This window comes from Anolis sagrei, chromosome 2 (genome assembly GCF_037176765.1).
Source record: "Anolis sagrei isolate rAnoSag1 chromosome 2, rAnoSag1.mat, whole genome shotgun sequence".
NCBI classification, from domain to species: domain Eukaryota; kingdom Metazoa; phylum Chordata; class Lepidosauria; order Squamata; family Dactyloidae; genus Anolis; species Anolis sagrei.
Genome location: NC_090022.1, coordinates 58,094,371 through 58,117,394, shown reverse-complemented (window position 1 = coordinate 58,117,394; position 23,024 = coordinate 58,094,371). Strand labels below are relative to the sequence as shown.

The 23,024-nt window shown below is 40.1% G+C and overlaps 1 protein-coding gene across 1 annotated transcript in view; it reads right to left on the bottom strand.

The window, feature by feature from the left end:
* The window catches only part of ARHGEF3 (Rho guanine nucleotide exchange factor 3), a 186,875-nt gene that overhangs the window by 141,310 nt on the left and 22,541 nt on the right, over window positions 1–23,024 (bottom strand). The window contains exon 2 of the mRNA XM_060766088.2: window positions 683–767. Within this exon, the coding sequence (XP_060622071.2) occupies window positions 683–767 (85 nt within the window). The remainder of the gene's footprint in view (window positions 1–682; window positions 768–23,024) is intronic.

Here is a 23,024-nt window from a genome sequence, read left to right as displayed (position 1 = left end):
AGAAGCATTCTCTCCTGACGTTTTGTCCACATCTATGTGTTTATATTATTTTGTTAAGTGTGCTTTGGTTCTATTCAACACTCATAGACTGAAAAGACAATAAGCTGGGCAAAAATTATATCCTACATTGTTTTGCAAAAAATTCCAAAGATTAAAAGAATCCATGTGCATAAATATAAGATCTTATGTAAGAATCATGTAGGACAGTGTGCATATATGGTTTCGTCAACTTATGGCAACCTCATGCATTTCATAGGGCTTTTTGGGCAAGGAAGAGTCAGTCTGGATTTATACTGCCATATAATTCAGTTTCGGAATGCAGATTTACTGTATTGAACTGGATCATATGCCACTGTAGAACTAATCTCAGAGCTGTTGTGTCAGTTTTTTTACTGGCAGTGTCCTACCCAAGTACTATCCAGGGGTGACCTTCCATAGATTCCAAGATTGGACCAAATCTGGTTCCTAACTTCCAGTAAATTGGCTTCCAGGCAGAGAGGGGCACAAGTGAAGCAGTTTTTTCTTAGGCTGCATTTTTAGGACCTTTAAAACTCGGATTTGCAGAATTACTTCATTATACCATAGTCTGCATTTCAAATTACATGTGGTGAGTAGATATAACAATGTCAGGAAAAAATATGTACATACAGTGAATCAATCAAGTGAAACAAAAATCCCTTACCCCTCTGAAATTCCAACCCTTTGTGGAAGGAAACAAGGAAAAGTTGTTCTGTTGCTGTTGCTGTTGCAATTGTTGCTGCTGAGACCTGCAAGAAAGGGCAAAAAGTAGATACAATTTATTTCTTTTGTATCAGATCTCCCTCTTTAGCATGGGCTAGAGAAGCACATTTTCTCACTGTCACACAGACCTATTACATTTCCTACCTTCCAGGTAATGATTTACAGGTAAAATCACTTCTTTTGCACTAGCCACTAAGCTGCGTCCAAATGGAGAGTTCCTAGTTCTAAAAAAAAAATAATCCAAAGGCATTTTGCACTGACTTTACCTTTATTATTTAAAGTTTATTCTTTTCCTGGTAAGAAACATGATGGCAGAAGTGGCAGAAAGTGGCATTTGATAAGTGTTACAAATGTAAGAAAACTTTAAAATTCCTTGTTTGAGACAGGACAAATGCAAAATAAGCGCTTTGTCTGGAAATGCCTAAGAAACCAGCATTGCAATCCTATATATGATGAATCACTGCTTATGACATGAAAGGTACTTTTGGTGAATATGCATGGTGTGGGACTTGCTAAATACAAATAAACAGAAGCTTTATCACAGTTTCTGAACCAAAATATACCCAGAGAACAGAAGGAATAAACAGTCCTTTTAAACAGCCTTTAAAATATGCTTCATGCCTTAGAAATGATCAGGCTTCAGAGAGTTGACAGCGACTTCCTTCCTGGCTGTTTCCAGTCAGCGCTCTCTATTCACTGTCCAAAGTGAAAGTGGCAGTTAAAACCATTTGTCTCAACAGCAAGCTAGAGACAGCAGCCAATCAGAACTCTGGCTCCTGACATGCTCAGCCAATCAGCTGCCGATACATATCTTTCCAGTCATCATGGCATCTTTTTACAAATCCCCTCACATGGCACCTCAGTTTAAGAATAAAGCTAATCAGCTACTCAGTCTCCAGATTGATTTTTTTCTCCCAAAATCATAAAAATATTACTTTGCAGTGAAGTGTTAATTTCTGTACAACGATCAGATATATTTTAAAACCATATGAAGTAGAATAGGTCTTGGGAATTTTTTTTTTCAACCACAATAATATATAAATGAAAATATCAATAACAATTTTCCAAAACCAAAGCAAATTTATCCGTTTTAAAGACAATTCAGAAACACTGGCAACACAGCCAAATCCTAATAATGTTAGTTTACCAAACCTCTGAGGATACTTGTCATAGATGCAGGCAAAACATCAGAAGAGAATGCTTCTGGAACATGGCCATACAGCCCAAAAAACACACAACAACCCAGAAAGCTGAATATGCTGTATAGCTAACAAAGAACTTAAGCTAAGATCAGCAATAGTGGCACACATTGGTACCTCCTTTGTGCCACTACTTTCTCTTTGTGGGGTATTCATCCTAGTTTCATAAAGTTCTATTTTTGGAGGGGACAATAAGAGGGATACGAGTCATCTATATCCAATACAAATTTAATAGAGTCATCCATACTTGCAGACATTTAAATCAAAAGCTTGAAGCTTTGCAGAGAAAAATAGAATTATGACAGGTCTTTTATCTCCTAGAAACTCCCTAGAGAAAATGTCCCATTATAGCAAAAGAGACTTTAAAAAAAAAACTTCAAGTCTATAAATTCCAATGCTGAAAGAATTCTAGGTCAGACAAGAAATCACAAGATATATTTCTAGGGATTACTCTTATTACTAGGCACCAGATCCAACTGGAGGTCCAAACCAGAGTATATCCATTTAACTAGCTTAAGTACCTGGCATTGCCCAGGTATGCATTTTCTACTGGGCAAATCATAAGACCATAAAGCTAACAATGAGTATTTATTTGTGGTACATATTTTGACTTTTATACAAATATTGATTCTATGGTGGCACAGTGGGTTAAACCGCTGAACTCCTGAACTTACTGATCGGAAGGTTTGTGGTTTGAATCCACAGAATGGGGTGAGATCCCACTGTTAGCCCCAGCTTCTGCCAGTCTAGCAGTTCAAAAGCATGTAAATGTGAGTAGATCAATAAGTACTGCTTCTAAGGGACAGTAACAGCGCTCCAAACAGTCATGCTGGCCACATGACCTTGGAGGTGTCTACAGAAAACACTGGCTCTTTGTCCCCCAGAGTCGGACATGAATAGACTTAATGTCAGGGGCTTTACTTGTGGCTGAAACTGGAAAGGCATTGAAGTTGTGAAGCTTCTCTGGGGAGAATATTCCACAAAGAGACCACTGTCACTAGAAAGCTATCGGTTAGAAAAGTTGAACATTAATGTGCCAAGATCTCCAGAAGGCATCTGTGTAGTTGAACAGATAATGAAGAAGGGATACGTGGTTGAGGCAAACTGGCTCATCTTGATGTTAATGTAAAAAAGGCACTCCCATTTAAACCTTTATCTTGATCATTATGGACCACCTGTCCTGGAAGGAGTCTCACTCCCTAAAAGTTCAAGTACTTAGTTTGGTGTTTCCTACAAAGCACCGTTTTTAAATGCTCAGATAATATTGACAGTACCTTTCACCAGCTTTGATTGGTTCACCAAATCTCACTTGGGGAAAGCTAACCTGAACTCTTTAATGTTGAACTCAAAGTTGAACAACTGCAATATTTTATGTCTTTTTTAAAAAAGATCAGAAAACTTGACTGGTATAAAATGCAGCAATGACAATAATGCTAGGTATGTCGTTATCATAGCACATCAACCCAATCATGTGTAATATGCTCTGGCTACCAGTTTGTTTCTGCACTTATTTTAAACTGCTAACACAAGCATTTAATTTAGCACTGAATTTAAAGTGATAATACAAACTTTAAAACCTTCAGAGAACTAGGCCTCAATTATCTTTATTATTCTTAACTTGGAATGATATCTTTTTAAGGAAATTAGATAAATACAAGCATTTCAGTAAAGCAAGATGCAGGAGCCTTCAGTTATATTACATCAATTCTATCTTCCTAGCCAGTTTTGAGTCAACCTTTTATGTAATTTATCAAAACCATATTATCACAAATGCTGGGGTCAGTGGATATAAGGGAAACAAGCACTATTTGTAACCCCTTGTGCCAATCTATCTCTCCAAATTTAGGAGAACAGATGACCATGCTAGTAACTAAAACCTACCTGCTTCTCCATCTTTTACAAAATTATGTCTGCTAGCAGGACATGTGAGAAGGAAAAGGATGATCTCCAGTTCTTTGCAGACAGAGGAGATACCCTTATGTTGTTAAAAGTTTTGGCTTCTACAACTTGCCTGTGCTTGTTCACTGTAATTTTTTGTCCCATATCAGCAATACAAGACAGACTAGCTGAATCTAAAATGACATTATTAAGACTGTTCAATTATTCAGTGTTCAATTACTTCTGCAGACTACAAGAGTTTTAACATCTATGGTAATAAAAATACATTTTGGATGTCCTTTTGAAATAGCTATTAGGAATATAATAATAAGCAGGTCTGGAAAGGAAACTGGTACTTTTTGTATATGTTTTTTTCGCTTGCAAATAGTGCCTTGAGTCTTATATTTCACTCCATGGATTTATGGAAGTGGACCCCTTCTTTGTGCACCATGAGCATTCACTGAACATCTATTCCAAAGGAGAAGGAAAGGAACAAAAATCATTCCTATGTTCTTCAGCAATTTATTACTCAATCTGATTAATTGAGATTTAAGGGCTTCTACCCATATAAGGTTACAACCATGGCAGCTGTTGTGGAGGCAATCAATCTGAATTTACACACAAAGCAGAATATGGTTGTACATTGGACAATACCACTTCAAATGATGAACTATTTATTATTTATTTACTATATTTGTAGACTGCCTTTCTCAGCCCTTAGGTGAATTATATACTTGGAAACAGAATATAAGAACACAGGGAGCATGATTAAACTGAGTCCAACCATTGGTCAATCTCACAGAATCATAGAATTAGAAGAGACCTTGTGGGACATCCAGTCCAACCCCCTGCCAAGAAACAGGAAAATCACATTCAAAGCACCCCCGACAGATGGCCATCCAGCCTCTCTTTCAAAGCCTCCAAAGAAGGAACCTCCACCACACTCTAGGGCAGAGAGTTACACTGCTGAACAGCTCGCATAGTTAGAAAGTTCTTCCTCATGTTCAGCTGGAATCTCCTTTCCTGTAGTTTGAAGCCATTGTTCCACGTCCTAGTCTTCAGGGCAGCAGAAAACAATCTTGCTCCCTCTTCCCCATTACTTGCCCTCTCATATTTATATATGGCCATCATGTCTCCTCTCAGCCTTCCCTTCTGCAGGCTGAACATGCCCAGCTATTTAAGCCGCTACTCATAGGACTTGTTCTCCAGAACCTTAATCATCACAGTTGCCCTTCTCTGGACACATTCCAGCTTGTCAACATTTTCCTTAAATTGCAGTGCGCAGAATTAGACACAGTATTCTATCTAGACCAGAAATGTCAACACTGACTAGCAGCAATTCTCTAGGGCTTCAAGGAAAACTAGAATATCTTACAAATCTTCAAGAAAATGGGACCTTCCATATCAAGCCATACGGTCTTTCGCCAAACTATAGCCCAAGCAAGTACATGGAAAAACCTTAAATTTCATATTGATGAGGGCATCTCATATCTATTAAGATATAACTCAGTAATGAAAAGGCAAAGTGAAACTTATTATCGGGGGGAGGGGGACACAAAACAAAAGACACAGAGTTGATTCAAATATGTTAGGGTGCACTTTATCCTTTGCGTATGGCATTTTTGTTTTATACCATTCTCTATTTTTAAATATGATAACATGTCGCTTATATCTCTTAAAATATGGTACAACCCCATTATCCACAAGGGACATGCTTCTGAACTTGGCATGAATATATGAAATCACAGATAATAGTGAAATCTATTATTTTCAGTGGGACAGACAATGGAGTTACTGTGAAGAGGGTGTAGCTCAGGCATGGGCAAACTTTGGTCCTCCAGGTGTTTTGGACATTAACTCCCACAATTCCTAACAGCCGGTAGGTTGTTAGGAATTGTGGGGGTTGAAGTCCAAAACACTTGGAGGGCCAAAGTTTGCCTATGCCTGGTGTGGCTCATACAGAAGGGCCTAACTGAATGAATTAATAAGCAAGTGAGTGAATAAGTGAAACTGCATATATCAGTTCTATGCATAAAGGGGTTTTACTGTACTTGGAAATAATGTCTGTGATTTTCACTTTCCAGCAAAATGTTCTGCAAGTGTATATTATATACATCTAATTCTCATTTCCTTGTAAAACAGACACTTTGATTATTTATTCCATTCTCTTTGCAGGGTCATTATATTAACCAAATGAAAAACACAACTGAATGAAAATGTTTTCAAGTGATTGCTTGTCACAGCAGGGTTCCTGGAGGAATATTTCTTGCATCAGTGTTGTCATAGCGATTTCTACAGAATAGCTCATGAATACACTGGAGTAACACCTGATGAAATTTCCAGGAAGATTTGCTAAAAATGTCAGCGGAGAAGAAAACACAATAAATATGCATCAAAATTTACATTGTTATGTATTATAAGAAACAATAATTGAGAAAACGCTAATACAAAACAAATCAAAATGGTTAACTTGAAAAATAATCAGTGTAACTCAAACTGACTTTCAGATGTCCTGAATATTTGGAATTATATCAATTACAGAGGACTGATGACATATTACATATTTGTTCTTTCGATATATAGAATGCTAAACCTTTGTTTGTTTGGATTGCTGTGAGTTTTTCAGGCTGTATGACCATATTCCAGCAGCATTCTCTCCTGATGTTTCACCTGCATCTGTGCCTGGCATCTTCAGAGGTTCTGTTGGCAGTGTGACAACTGGAATGTATATATACCTGTAAAATGTCCAGGGTGGAAGAAAAAACCTTGTATGTTTAAAGCAAGTGTAAATTTTGCAATTAGCAAGCTTGAATTAGCATTTGAGTAGCCATGAAGCTGCAAAGTCAATCAGTGAGGATATCTGTATAGAGGTAGCCTGGCCTTTGTTGTCTGGAGGTATCCTTTGTTTGGGAGGCATTCACCTCCAGACAACAAAGGCCAAGCTACCTTTATGCAGATATCCTCACAGATTGATTGAAAAACTCACAACAACCAGTAATTCCAGCTATCAAAGCCTTCCACAGTACATTGGTTTATTTTGGGGGGGGGGGGGGTCTTCAAAATATAAAAGGCATGGGCGTCTTCCCTTCCTATACACTACTTCCAAATATTTTAAGAAATACAAGTAAGGCATAATATATGTATTAAGAAGTATCAGGAAAAATAAAAGAGTATGAGGAAGAACATATTGACAGAATGAGCAGTTTGACAGTGGTATATGCTCCATGAGAAGGTAGGTGACATGGCTGTAGATGTGGATTTCCTACAGTTCTGTAGGCCAGCAAGGTGTAATGGTTTGAGTGTTGCACTAGGACACTGAAATCAGAATTCAAATCCATATTCAGCCATGGAAACCCACTGGGTGACTCTCTCAGCCTCAAAAGAAGGCAAGGGCAAAACCTCTCTGAACAAATTCTGCTAAGAAAACCTCGTAATTGGTTCACCCTAGGGTCACCAAAAGTTAGAAATGACTTAAAGGCATACCACAACAAAAATAGTTGTGGATTTCTTACACAGACCTTCCCTCCCAATTCTGTGCTTCTAAACCACACTGTTGAACAAGTCATCCAGATCTACTGGAACCAACCAAAATTCTGCATTCTTTCTACATTTGTAGGACAATTGCCTCATTCATAATTGCAAAATAATACTGTAGAGCATCTCCTCGATGAACTGTCACCTTGTCGTGGTGAGGGGGCTTGCGTGTTCTAATGAACCTGTGGGCTCAACGACTAGAGTAGTGCACTCCCAGGAGTGGCCATAGGGGAGGTTCCAGACCAAGCACAGTCCGAAAACCCAAAGACCTCAATGGTGGAGCAGGCGGAGGATAACATGGTAGATGTTTACAATGGCTGTGAAGAAGAAGGCTGCAACAGATTGAGACGCCATGGCCGTCTTGTTAAACTATGCCACCCATGAAACCTCACTCTATGAAGACTATGTGTTGATCAGTTGTGCACTGACCAGAACACACATTAAAAAAAAATCATGCACAGGCATCTTCGAAGGAAAATAAAAACAAGCCAACCAAAGTCCCATGGCGATCAGCAAGTGGCGATAGGGGCAGGACTGTGAAATCTGGAAGCCCCTAGTCACAGACTGGCACATGGGCAGTGGGTACGGACTCAGTTGTTCTACCTCAAGGTCCGAGGCAATTGAGTAGTTTGGCAGCTGTATCCGCGACTGAGCAGCCCTTTTGAGGACCCACTCTGCTCACCCCACACGGGGAGGGGGCTAGAAAAGGTGCCCTAAACATAGTCTGCTTCTCTTATCCCTGACTGGACTGCCGCATCCAGTGGGGTCGCCACCCTGCGGCCAAAAAAGAAAAATGAACTTCAGAACATGGAATTAGAATTTGAAGAGGCACAAATGGAGGGCGAAAGAGGGAAACGTGCCAAGAGAAAGGCGCATCAAGCCAGCTCCGACTGGGACCGCTTTCCACCTGGAAACCGATGCTCTCACTGCGGGAGAAGATGCAGATCAAGAATAGGGCTCCACAGTCACCTACGGACCCACCGCCAGAACACCCAACTTGGAGGACCATCATCCTCAGACTATGAGGGATCACCTAAGTAAGTAAGTAAAGTAACTTTAGAGCAGGCATGAGCAAAGTTTGGCTCTCCAGGGGATTTGGACTTCAACTCTTGGAATTGAAGTCCAAAACACCTGGAGGGCCAAACTTTGCCCATGCCTGCTGTATAGGTTCTACCACTTTAAAGATTATGGATTCAAGTTGTTAATGTTCTTCATAATGACTAAAGTCCTCCACACAACAGATTAGCAAGTCTGGGAGAAACTAAATATTTGCCCTTACCATGCACATTTTTCTTTATAAAGATTTTTTTAATAAAGTTTTTTTAAAAAATTGTAAAACGAAAATTCAGTTACACAAACCTACACACGAGCACTGTGGGATGGCATAGCCCAGATGCAAAGCTACTTCCTCAGAAACAACCAAGTTACACTTAAGAAGGGAAAAATCAACTGTCTATTTTTAATATAAAAGCACTCAGAAGGATCAAACAAAAGGACCATTTCATATCCAATTTGTCCCCCAAATGATCCTACAACTAATAAAACACTAATATTAATGTAAAATGCTAACATTGCATATTCAAGTACACAACTTTTGTGCAGGCAGGTTCCTAGTTCAGAGAAATTAAAGCAGCAGCATCCACTCTCTGAAAATAAGTCCAAGAACTTGACTGTGACAAAGCCATGTTTCCCTGTGTCTGCTTATTAAAATTTGAATTTTGATATACGAGGGTAATAAACAAGAAATATGAATCTGGCTCTACTTGGTGGGGGAAAAAGAAGAACCCCTACATAATGTATCCATTTCGCTTGGCTGAGCTTCACATAATGATTATCAATGACTCGCAGGGAGACAGGAACACAAGCTGGCAGGCATATCATGAAGTAGTTATGGCTCCGCTTATCTTGGAAACACAGAGTGCCCTGGAATTTCTTTGTTTTATTGTAAACGTGCCTATGGAGTGAACTTTCTGGAATGGATCCACCACTTGATAATAAAAAATGCTTGCTGTTTGATAGAGCGTAGTTCAATTCTGACAACTCAATTGTGAGTTGGCTACACCATGCCTAGTGTTATTTAGTTACCTTAGATGACCCAAGTGAAACAAAACTCTGATAAACAATTACAGTGTAGCACATCCAGGTCATAATCCTTAACATGGGAATTAAGTTTGATTGAAACTCATAAGTTTTAAGTAAATTTGTACAGAGTCAAGAGAGAAGAAAAACATTCCATGAAGGTCCGGAAGATACTGAGTATTATGGGGTATGGTCAAAATCTTAGATTTCAAAGACTATAATAATACATCATCGAAATGGGATATTATTCATTATGAAAGTCCCTTCGCTATCACAATCACAGCGTCTGAAAATCAGTATTCAGTGCTTATAACCCAGTAATGGGCAAACTTCGGCCCTCTGGGTGTTTTGAACTTCAACTCCCACAATTCCTAACAGCCTACCGGCTGTTAGGAATTGTGGGAGTTGAAGTCCAAAACACCCAGAGGGCCAAAATTTGCCCATATGTGTTATAACCTATACAAAGAATCAGGTAGTTCACAATTAAAGATAACTCAGGGAAGATACCTAGGAAATGCAGAATCGAAGCTGACTTGAGTTGTATTGTCACATTTTTCCATCATGTTTATTAAAATATAGCCTCCATACAGAGAAAGAGAAACATAACTAAAAAAATGAACTCTTGATATATTAAAAGTGCTAATCAAGTTAGTTATACTTTGGGTTTCAACAGGATTTCTCCATATAGTGAAATGGTTATCCCACTGACCCTATCACTGAAAAGCAGTAAATGAGATACATCTCTTCAAACTGACCTTTTAAACTACTTTTGTGTCATCGATTACTATAATTATTTTAATATTTTAATTGTCCAATTTCTACCTTATTTTAAATATGTTTTAGCTACTTCGGCTGTGTGTGTGTTTTTATAGCAAAAACATGAAATAAAAATATAATTGCCATTTAAAAATAACAGGCGTTAACAAACTACATGCCCGAGTTGTTGTAGGTTTTTTCAGGCTATATGGCCATGATCTAGAGGCATTCTCCCCTGACGTTTCACCTGCATCTATGGCAAGCATCCTCAGAGGTAGTGAGGTCTGTTGGAACTAGGAAAAGGGGTTTATATATCTGTGGAATGACCAGGGTGAAACAAAGGACTCTTGTCTGCTGGAGCTAGGTGTGAACAGACAAGAGTCCTTTGTCTCACCCTGGTCATTCCACAGATATATAAACCCTTTTTTTCTAGTTCCAACAGACCGCACTACCTCTGAGGATGCTTGCCATAGATGCAGGTGAAACGTCAGGAGAGAATGCCTCTAGATCGTGGCCATATAGCCCGAAAAAACCTACAACAACCCAGTGATTCCAGCCATGAAAGCCTTCGACAACTACATGACTATTACACAAACTTAAAGACTTCAGATATTTTAATAAAAGTCCCTATATCATGGAGAGGGATAAAAAGTAAATATAAAATAAATAAATACAAATAATAATACTTTATTTGTATTCCGCCCTATCTCCTCAATGGGACTCACGGCGGATTCCAGCAAACACTGACACAAGACAAACATTCAATGCCTAGAAACAATAAACACAGATAAAGATAAAGGTCTCCCTTCTGGCTCTGAGAGGGATGCTCATCTGCAACTCTCGGGGGGGGGGGGGTGCTCATCTCTATTTCTAAGCTGAAGAGCCTGCATTGTCTGTAGACACCTCCTAGGTCATGTGGCCAGCATGACTGCATGGAGTGCCATTTACCTTCCCGCTGAGGCAGTACATATTGATCTACTTACATTTGCATGTTTTCAAATTGCTAGGTTGGCAGAAGCTGGGCTAACAGTGGGAACTCACCCTGTCCGTGGATTTGAACTGTTGACCTTCCAGTCAACAAGTTCATACAACTTGCAACAAGATTGATGGCATGCATGATTGCTTGGGTCTGTTTATGTCTGACACACATACATATGCATGATGGTGCCAAACCTGATCAATTCTACAATGTAAATATAACTTAAGATTCTGAAGAGTACCCACTCAGCTATGAAATATCCCAGAGGTGACCTTGCATAAAAGAAAGGCAAATCTTGCCAAGAAGACTCTATGAGAGAGTAATCATAGTGTTGAACTGATAGAATTTCACTTCTATTTTTAAAGACAAGTACAGAAGAAACACATATTTGAAGCAAATATACAGACAATTACATTATCAGTATGCATATTATTTTTTTCCTAAAGACAACAACAAAACACAGAAATCATGATTTCACACTGATCACAATTATTAAAACTCAGAGACAGAAAAAAAAACCCAATGATCTATTCTTGGTAAATGCAGCCCCCTGCTGTTCAGAGTGGATAACAATAAAAGAAAGCACATCACAGCATCATATAAAAATTACACACAACGTTTTTCTCACTGAATATCATAACAATTATGTTTTCTATTTTAAAATATTTTAGGACTGAGAAACTGTATCTCAGTGCCTACAAATATTCGCTTTCAAAATAATTTTAGCATATTCAGTCATAGCTTTGGCATATTTTCTAATAATTCTTGCTCTTTTTCATTTTCTAATTATGTTGAAACAGAGTAGGCAACTGTAACAGGAAGAAACCATTTTATTTCTTGTCTCCCTGGAGGTCGTAACAGAATATTTCAGCACTTTTGAGGTCAGGAAATTTATTTTATTTATTTATTTACTATATTTATACCCTGCCCTTCTCACCCCATAGGGGACTCAGGGCATCTCACATATATAAGGCAGCGATTCAATGCCATGAGAACATACATCAATAAAATAAACATATATATGAAAACAATCATTGAAAGCATATCAAACATTAAAATCATGCTGCCCAATATCTTAATCTGTGGCCATTCCAGATTGTCATTGCACTATTCTATATTTTCTTATTGTACTGGTAGATTACTAACCAAACGCTTGGTTCCACGTACAAGTTTTTAGCTTTTTTCTGAAAGTCAGGAGGGAGGGGCAAATAACTTCACTAGGGAGGGAGTTCCATAGCTGAGGGGCCACCACTGAGAAGGCCCTAGCTGGCCTATAGGGGGAGATACATTCAGACAGGTAAATTGGGCCAGAATCATTTAGGGCTTTCTAGTCTAAAAGACAGCATTTTGAATTGTACACCGTAGAAGACTGGCAGATACTGGAGCTGATATAACAGAGAAGTTGTATGCTCCCTGTATCCCACTCCGTGAGCAATCTAGCTGCCACCTGTTGGACTACTTGAAGCTTCCAAAAAGTGTTCAAGGCAACCCCCACATGTCGCAGTAATCTATTTGGGATGTAACAAGAGCATGGACCACCATGACCAAGTCTGACTTCACTGTCACTGTATATATTTGTCAATTTTCAGCTCATTTTTTCCCCTTTGGGTACAACTACAGTGCAGAGTTAATGCAGTTTGGCACTATTTTAGCTGCCATGGCTCAATGCTATGAAATCCTGAGATGTCTAGTTTGACAGAATTCTTTGGCAGAGAAAGCTCAAGACCTTGAGTTGAGTGGGGATTTGAACTTAAAACCATTGGAAAGATGGGAAACATTGCACTCATTGTAAGAATATTTCCGGCAGGATGCCAATGCATTTTTCAAAGATGCTGAAGCAGAATGCCCTCTTTTTAATTCTGATAACTTATGAATGCAAACATGCCTGCTCTATATAGTCTTGAACTGTAGACTGAAGTAAGGTAAAGGTTGTCCCCTGACATTAAATCCAGTCATGTCTGATTCTGGTATGTGGTGCTCATCTCCATTTCTAAGCCGAAGAGCCACCATTGTCCGTAGACACATCCAAGGTCATGTGGCCGGCATGGCTGCATGGATCACCGCTACCTTCCCGCTGGAGTGGTACCTATTGATCTACTCACATTTGCATGTTTTCGAACTGCTAGGTTGACTGAAATAAAAGAGGCTAGTATTCAGGATTACAGTTACATTTTCATTACCTAGGGTTACTGATTTGGAACTAATCTATATTCATTAAAGACCACGTAGTCCTGCTAACCTATATAAATGCCACTTCAGCCCACCTTAAGAGTCAGCTGCCATATCAGGCAAAGGAGGTCTCTTCATCTTCCAATTGTTCACAAGTGGGGGAGAATGTTTCCACTTCCAGTATCAGAACACAATCAGAAAAAGGAGCTCTATTGTAAGTCCTTGTCATAGCCTTGCTTACTAGCAAGAGATTGCAGAAACACCGCCCTTTTTTCTTTTACCCAGTCCAGCAGCTGGCTCTTAAGTGGTCACGGGTCAAGAAATAGCTTAATGAAGCACCGTACCCTATTTATATCCTGCCTTTCTTACCCTGAAGGGGACTCAAGACGGCTTTACATATAGGCAAGTATTCAATGCCTTTGGACAATATACAGTTAAAATACATTTACATTAAAATTTAAAATAAAAATTAATGCACATTAAAACATATAAAACATTGCATTCACTATTAAAATCATGTCATCCACAATCGTAGGGATCTAGGAGAAGGATTACAGCTCAGATTTACTTCAGTATAGCTACTAACTTTGGAATTGTTTTTTGTAAGTGTCAAACAAAAATAAATTTATGTGCCGTATTCTGTACAGCATTACTGCACTTAAATGAAAGAACATAAAGTACATGTTAAGCAGATACCATACAAGGTTAGATTTTATTCCCTTTCTCCCCCCCCCCCCCCTTCTTCAATGTGCAATGCAAATAAACCTGTATCTTCAAAACATCCAAAAAAATAACTCTAAAGTACTTTTTCTATGTAGATAATCTCAGTTTAAGGGGGGGAAATGCTAGGTATGAAAAAGCTGTATGCAATTATAACCACCAGACACTGTGATCAAGGAGAAAACTGAAACAAAAGCACAGTGTCATGGAGCGGTCTCTATCTAGAATGCTGTTTTCTCTTCACCCCCAAAACTTAATTTCCATTTATTCATATTAGAAAGGAACCACCACATTTCTTTGAAATAAGCAGCGGAAGAGCGGTGGTCAAGACACAACTGCATCACAACTGTTGTTCAATTAATGAATAGGCAATGTCTAACCCAGCGTTTCTCAACCTGGGGGTCGGGACCCCTAGGGGGGGGTCATGAGAGGGGTGTCAGAGGGGTCGCCAAAAACCATCAGAAAACAGTACTTTCCAGGGCCGTAGCCAGAAAAACAATTCGGGGAGGATTGAAAATTTCAGGGAGGGTTGAAAATTTCGGGGTGGGGGTTAGGGTCACATTGAAGCAAAGAGCACAGCTGGGGGCAGAGCAGCCTTCAATAGCCTGCAACTCCACCCGTCAACCACCTCCACCAAGTCTGGCCTCCTTAATGAGAGCATTCAACCCCCCCCCCCACACACACACACACCTTGGTTGCTTCACTACATCAGCTATTGCTGCAAGTAATAACAGTGTGAATAAATTGTCAATATTTGCTTGAGATAGTGCTTGCAGTTCTGGAGGGACTCTTAATTTTTTGTGTCTCATAGACTTAGCATGGGGATCTGGTTAAACAGTTAAAATTCATGAGTAAACCAGGTTTTTTTTTAACCTGAAAATTTTCGGGGGAAGGTTTGAACCCCTAACCCCCCCCCCCCCTGTCTACAGGCCTCAGTACTTTCTTTTGGTCATGGTGGTTCTGTGAAGAAAGTTTGGTCCAATTCTATCATTGGCGGGGTTCAGGGAGCTCTTTGTTTGTACGTGAACTATAAATCCCAACTACAACTCCCAAATGTCAAGGCCTATTTTTCCCAAACTCCACCAGTGTACACATTTGAACATATTGAGTATTCATGCCATCATTGAGTCCACAGTGCTCTCTGGACGTAGGTGAACTACAACTCCAAAACTCAAGGTCAATGTCCACCAAATCCTTCTAGTATTTTCTGTTGGTCATGGGAGTTATGTGTGCCAAGTCTGGTTCAATTCCATCATTGATGGAGTTTAGAATGCTCTTTGCTTGTAGGTGAACTATAAATCCCAGAAACTACAACTCCCAAATGACAAAATCAATCCCGCCCCAATCCCACCAGTATTCAAATTTGGGCATATTGAATATTTGTGCCAAATTTGATTCAGTGAATGAAAATATATCCTACATATTAGATATTTACATTACAATTCATAACAGTAGCAAAATTACAGTTATGAAGTAGCAACAAAATAATTTGATTGCTGAGGGTCACCACAATATGAACTGTATTAGGGGATCGCAGCACTAGGAAGGTTGAGAAACACTGATCTAACTCATGGAAGGATGGTGAGAAATGCCGCCCAACACCATACCGAAGGCCACAAGATACCCATCCAATTTGTGGGCAGCCAAAACATTTTAGCTGAAATGGCATTGTATATTCTTAAACATATAGCCTGTGTGTATCTCTTGTTCTTCAGCAGAAGGACTGGAGAACCTTTAGAAGACACTGCAAGACTTGTTAAAAGCTTAATGCCATTCCAGAGAGCAAACCTCTTCTCAAACAGTTACTCTCAATCTGAAAGGGAACTTGAATCACTCACAAATACAAAAGAGTATTTACTTTAACTGCTGCATGTTTACTTTGGCAGCGTCAATAATTGCTTTTCTAGCTCTTTGATTCTACACTAGTTGTGGACAACTGCCAGAAGTTGGCAGGCCACGCTGACCTTCCATCAAACCTTGGAGAGCTGCATCCCTCATCACCCTCCCACCCTTATTGTTGCTTCTTTTCTTTGACTGGCCCAACATTTCCCCATGTGTCTGCAGCTCTCCCAGGATATTTAAATCTATGAAAGGATTTTTTTTGTCTTCAACTGGAATTCATGATGTACCTTTTTCAGGTCCCGTCTACACTGTCATATAATCCAGAATATCGAGGCAAATAATCCATATTATTTGCTTTGAACTGGATTATCTGAGTCTACACTGCCAGATAACCCAGTTCAAAGCAGATAATCTGGATTGTATACAGCTGTGTAGAAGGGGCCTCAGTTGACTTTCTGTTGTAAAAAGGAATCTCTCTTGAACCTCTGAAATAGACAGATTACTCAGGCAGCATCTTGCTGGGCATGATGGTAATAAAGGAAGGAAACTGGAATACAGGTGGGTGAAAACTAAAAAAAACTGTTGCTTATCATTGCAGCAAAATCAAATGTTTTCCCCAGCACACATCACAAAAAGAACACACCCAGCCCTGCACATTCCTACCATTTCTGTTGTCAAGGTCTCTCTCCACACAGCTGAATAAAATCCCACATTATCTGCTTTGAACAGGAATATATGGCAGTGTGGACTCAGGTAACACAATAGGGCTGTGTGGAAGAGCCCTGAGTACAAGCAAGAGCCCATTATAAGGCAAACTCTCCCAACCATGGACCTTCCACAGATATATAAACCCAATTTTCCTAGTTTCCAACAAACCTCACAACCTCTGAGGATGCTTGCCACGATGCAGGTGAAACGTCAGGAGAGAATGCTTCTAGAACATGGCCATACAGCCCAAAAAACCTACAGCAACCCAGTTCTTCTCTACTATTACATCCTTTCAGTGTCTTCTAATACAGGGGTCCACAAACTTTTTAAGCAGAGGGCCAGGTCACAGTCCCTCAAACTGTTGGAGGGCCGGATTATAATTTGAAAAATAAAACATGAATTCTTGTGCACGCTGCACATATCTTATTTGTAGTGTAATAAACACTTATAAACAATACAATAATTAAAATGAGGAACAATGTTAACAAATATAAACTTATTAGTATTTCAATGGGAAATGTGGGCCTGCTTTTGGCTGATGAGATAGAGTTGTTGTTGTTATGTGCTTTCAAGTCGTTTCAGACTTAGGTTGACCCTGAGCGAGGGCCGGGTAAATGACCTTGGAGGGCCTCATCCGGCCCCCGGGCCTTAGTTTGAGGACCCCTGTTCTAATAGGTGCAATGGGTTAAACCCTTCTGCTGGCAGGACTGCTGACCAAAAGGTTGTCAGTTCAAATCCGGGGAACAGTGTGAGTTCCCATCTGTCAGCTCCAGCTTCTCATGTGGGGACAAGAGAGAAGCCTCCCACAGGATGGTAAAATATCCGAACATCCTCTCGGCAATGTCCTTGCAGGCGGCCAATTCTCTCGCACCAGAAACAACCTGGAGCTTCTCAAATTACTCCTGACATGAAAAAGGTATCTTCTAATAGTGCTTTTAAAATTACTCAGGAGACTAAGAAAATGTCATTTAAAGTTCCCCAGAGTTTTGAGTGTTGCTAATGTATCAATTACATACATGGAAAGCTTTGGGGGATTTTAAATATCCCTGAGCCACTCTTGAAAGCACTATTAGAAGATACTGAGGGGGTGCAATATTGGAGAAGCACTGTAAGCAGGATGTTTTCACAAAGAGCCCCTTCCACCCCCCCACCCCCACCCCCCAAATTTGGTTTCCCAGTCCATGACACTCCATTGCTCCATTTCCCACCTTCTTTCGTTAATTTATTTGTTTATTTATTTTGGGCTTTTATATCCCGTCCTATCTCAACCTCTGAAGAGGACAAAATTGAGTAACATTACTCCAGAAATTTGTTTTTGTGGCTGCCACAAACTATGTTTGAGACTCTATGACCTTCCATTCATTAAAACACTATAGCAAAATGTGCTTCAGGATGTCCCTCAAAAACAAAGTTTTTGCAGTTTAGTAAACCTTTTCCATGGTTTTATGAAAGAATCAATTAGGAAATTACATTTATAACTCAGGAACAAAAAAAACACGTTTCATAGTGTAATCTGAATGCTCCTTTCCTCCCATATTTTACCCCTTTCCTCTTCTCCAAATGATGGTTTCCTCTTCACTCCCTTTGCTTTTCCCCTTTCTTTCCTGGCCACTCATCTTCCCACAGCTTCATTTCAGTCTCTCTTCCATTGTATCATTGTCCTTCTGTGACCTGGCCCACAACACACACATTCTTACTCCAGACATTGGCAGACACACAACATCCCTATGGCAGCCGCTTAGATCTCATCTTCATGAAGCACTTTCATAGCTTCAAAATCCTACTGCTCACCACGGCTCAAGTGAGGCCACCCAGGCACCTGAGGGACAGTGACCACTACATTTGATAAATAAGAATTCCAGTCACACGTAATGCTCTTGTATGAACCAATGCTGAAACGTTTAACATTTTGTGCACCCACATTTCTCCATGCCCAGTTACAAGAAGAATATTGCATATTTATTGTGTCAGGGGCTCATTGAAACTACAATTGTAATGTATAAAAAAACCACAAACGAAATTTAAAACTTGGTATTATACTAAATTTCCTTTGACCAGAAGCTGGTCACTTGGAGTGCCTCTGGTGTTGCTGTAAGAAGGTCCTCCATTGTGCATGTGGCAGGGCTCAGATTGCATTGTAGTAGATGGTCTGCGGTTTGCTGTTGTCCACTTTCATGTCATGGGCTCCACTTTGCGGCCCCATTTCTTAAGGTTGGCTCTGCATCTCGTGGTGCCAGCTGCAGCCTGTTCAGCACCTTCCAAGTCGCCCAGTCTTCTGTGTGTCCAGGGGGGAGTCTCTCATCCGGTATCACCCACTGATTGAGGTTCTGGGTTTTAGACTGCCGCTTTTGGACTCTTGTTTACTGAGGTATTTCTGTGAATATGGGGGACATGAGGGAAGCCTCCCCCACAGGATGGTAATACATCTGGGCATCCCCTGGGCAATGTTTCACACCAGAAGCAACTTGCAGAATATTACAGAAAAGAGAGAAATGTGCTATCAAACATTTCTGTGGCCTGGTGCGATGACCAAGGAAGCCAATCTGCATGCAGAAAGAGAGTGGGTATACAGTATGTGTTCTTTGTTTTAGTTTATAATCCTATACAATACAGTACCCAAGTTCTTGAAACTGAGGTCCATTAAACTCCATGAGACTTGTTTTAGTATACATGTATAGGACTGCACAGTCAGAATATCAAAACTGGGTCACAGACCATAGATTCATAATAATATAGGATAATGTTTAATGCAGTACATAATTTAAGAACCAACTAACAACCATGTAAACAGTTTTATTTTTTAAAAAAGGAGCTATGGTGATTCATAGGACACCATTAAAATATTTATATGCATATAGCTTATAAAGGCTCTTGCAACGCATCACCAAATATTTTAGACAGATTTGTAAGGTCTATGACCTGAATCTATGACCCCAACTAGGGCAAAACTATTCAATCAGCAGATGAATAGAAAAACAACACAATGGGCCTTTCCACACAGCCTATATCCCAGAGGTCAGCTGTGACCAGCAGTGCTGTAGAATTTGAAGAGGCACGAATGGAGGGCAAAAGAGAAAAATGTGCCAAAGGGAAGGCATGTCAAGCCAACCCCGACCGGGACTTCCTTCCACCTTGAAACCAATGCCCTCACTGCGGGAGAACATGCAGATCAAGAATAGGGCCCCACAGCCACCTATGTATCCACCATCAGGACACATCACTTGGAGGACCATCATCCTCGGACCAAAAGGGATCACCTAAGTAATATCCCAGAATATCAAGGCAGAAAATCCCACAATTTCTGCTTTGAACTGGGTTATCTGAGTCCACACTCAGATAATGTGGGATTTTCTGCCTTGATATTCTGGGATATAGGGCTGTGTGGGAGGGCCCATGGGTAAATCTCACTGATTTGGTGATTCTTCTGTAGTAGGAACTAGCAATACAATCCAGGTCTATATGTTTAAATTCCTTGGAAAATCTGGCTCTTTTAGGGGAAAGTGTCAGATGCCCTCCGGAAAGGCCCCTTTCCCCTAAACACCCATCATATCTAGCTAATTAGCAGGGATAGTCAGTAAGGGTCTGCAAGCCTGATTTTAGGATTAGTACATGTGAGAGGGTGTGATTTTTTTGTTTATACCCTCTCTATTTTCAAAAGCAGGAGGCCACTAAATATCAATTTCTAGGGAACAGCAGCAGTAATGGTCTAATGAAGCGGTTCTTAACCTTTGGTCCTCCGGGTGTTTCAGCTCCCATAAATCCCAGCCAGCTTCCAGCTGTTAGGAATTATGGGAGCTGAAGTCCTAAACACCTGGAGGACTAAAGGTTGAGAACAACTGGTCTAATGCCTTTATGCACTGCCTCAGGACTTCTCAAAGGCATCTGATTTGTCTTATGGGAAGTGGGATGCTAAGCTAAATTTGGCCACAGTCTGATTCAGCAATGTTTTTCTCAGCAGAATAATTTCTGGTCCCATTTATACAGTATACAAGGGTTCAATGATATCTGCCTCTCTATGGGTGTATCCACACTGTAGAATTACTGCAGTTTGACACCACGTTAACTGCTATGACTCAGTAATATGGATTCCTGGGAGTTGTAGTGTTACAAAGTATTTACCTTTCTCGATCAAAGAGTGCTGGTTCCTGACTAAGCTGCAACATGCATGCTCCCATAGCATGGTAGTTAAAGTGATAGATATCAAACTGCATTAATTCCACAGTGCAGATTCACCCCAAGCTACATAAACCATGCTGTGATTAATAATGCCAACTCCACAACACAAAGGAAAGAAAAATGGCAATTTATAGATGTCTTCACTTTCATATGTCTGAGCAGTGATATCAGACCAAAACGAGGAGGGATTGTTGACATTTCAAAAACTGTAATTTTGAAGCTAAGAAAGTACTTTGAAGTACTAATTATTCATCCAAGCAACATTTTCCCCCTTATTCTGTACTGTACAAAATTTCCACATAAGCCTTGCATTTGTTTCATTTTTAATTTGCCTCTGGGGGCATCTTTTGCAAGAGTTGTTTTTCTGAAGCCATGTCTGTCAGGCTTAGATCACCTTCTGGACTGCTATCAATAAGCCACCACTGGAGCACGGTGTTTTGTATTCTTTTCTGGGCAGGCACTAAAAGAATTGTTCGGCTCGGTGACTCATCTTCTCCATGTAAAAAGTTAGCTTCACAGGACATTGCCCATTTTCTTGAAGCCACTGATTCCAAGAGCTTTAGAATCACACGAAACTGATGTTCTTTTTCACAAACAGGGCAAGATATGAAATAATACATGAAATAATGTATTGATGTTCCTAGAAAAATAAATATTTAAAGTTACGTGAATACATTTGCTCCACCGCAGCTTCCACCCCATCCAAAAGGTATGAAGAGAATTCCCTCTCGGTACATTTTCATCATAAGCTATAGCAACAATATTGTTGTGTTGTCAAAGGCTTTCATGGCCGAAATCGCTGGGTTGCTGTGAGTTTTCTGGGCTGTATGGCCCTGTTCCAGAAGCATTCTCTCCTGATGTTTCACCCACATCTATGGCAGGCATCGTCAGAGGTGGTGAAGTCTGCTGGAAACTACTGAGGTTTATGTAATCTGTGGAATGTCCAGGGTGGGAAAAAGAACTTTTGTCTGTTGGAGGCAAGTGTGAATGCTGCAATTGGCTACCCTGATTAGCATTTAATAGCCTTGCAGTTTCAAAGCCTGGCTGCTTTCTGCCTGGTGAAATCCTTTGTTGGGAGGTGTTGGCTGGCCTTGATTTTTTGGAATTCCCATTTTCTGAATATTGTTCTTTTTTACTGTCCTGATTTTAGAATTTTTAAAATACAGGGTTAGTCAAAATGCATAGGCCAATAAGCCATTCAATTGAATGGCTTATTGGCCTATGCATTTTGACTAACCCTGTACTGATAGCCAGATTTTGTTCATTTTCATGAACAAATGTGTAAAAATGTGGTGTGTGTGTGCATGTGTGTATATATATATATATATATATATATACACACACATACACACGCTCACACATACATACCCCACTTACCTAGTTTCCAACAAACCTCACAACCTCTGAGGATACCTGCCATAGATGTGTCCAGAGGAGAATGACTAAAATGATAGATGTGTCCAGAGGAGGACAACTAAAATGATCAAGAGTATGGAGAACAAGCCCTACGAGGAGCAGTTTAAAGAGCTGAGCATATTTAGCCTGAAGAAGAGAAGGCTGAGAGGAGACATAATAGCCATGTATAAATATGTGAGAGGAATTCATAGGGAGGAGGGAGCAAGCTTGTTTTCTGCTGCCCTGGAGACTAGGATGCAAAACAATGGCTTCAAACGACAAGAAATGAGATTCCATCTGAACATTAGGAAGAACTTCCTGACTGTGTGAGTTGTTCAGCAGTGGAACTCTCTGTGGTGGAGGCTCCTTCTTTGGAAGCTTTTAAACAGAGGCTGGATGGCCATCTGTCGGGGGTGCTTTGAATGCAATTTTCCTGCTTCTTGACAGAGGGTTGGACTGGATGGCCCATGAGGTCTCTTTCAACTCTATGATTGTATTATTTGGGCGAAACATCAGGAGATAATACTTCTGGATCATGGTCATATAGCCTGGAAAATTCCCAGCAACCCAAAATGTTGTTAATATGTGCTTTCAAATAATTTCTGACTTCTAATGATGCATAGGGTTTTCTTGGGAAATATTTGTTCAATGGAGGTTTGCCTTTGCCTTCTTCTGAGGCTGAAAGAGTATGACTTGCCCAGTGGGTTTCCATTTCTGAACTGGGATTCGAACCACGGTCTCCAGAGTCATGATTCAACACTCAAACCACTATACCACACTAGCTCCAGCAACCCCCCCCCCCCCCCCACACACACACACAAATCCATATGTATTGTACATACTCTTGT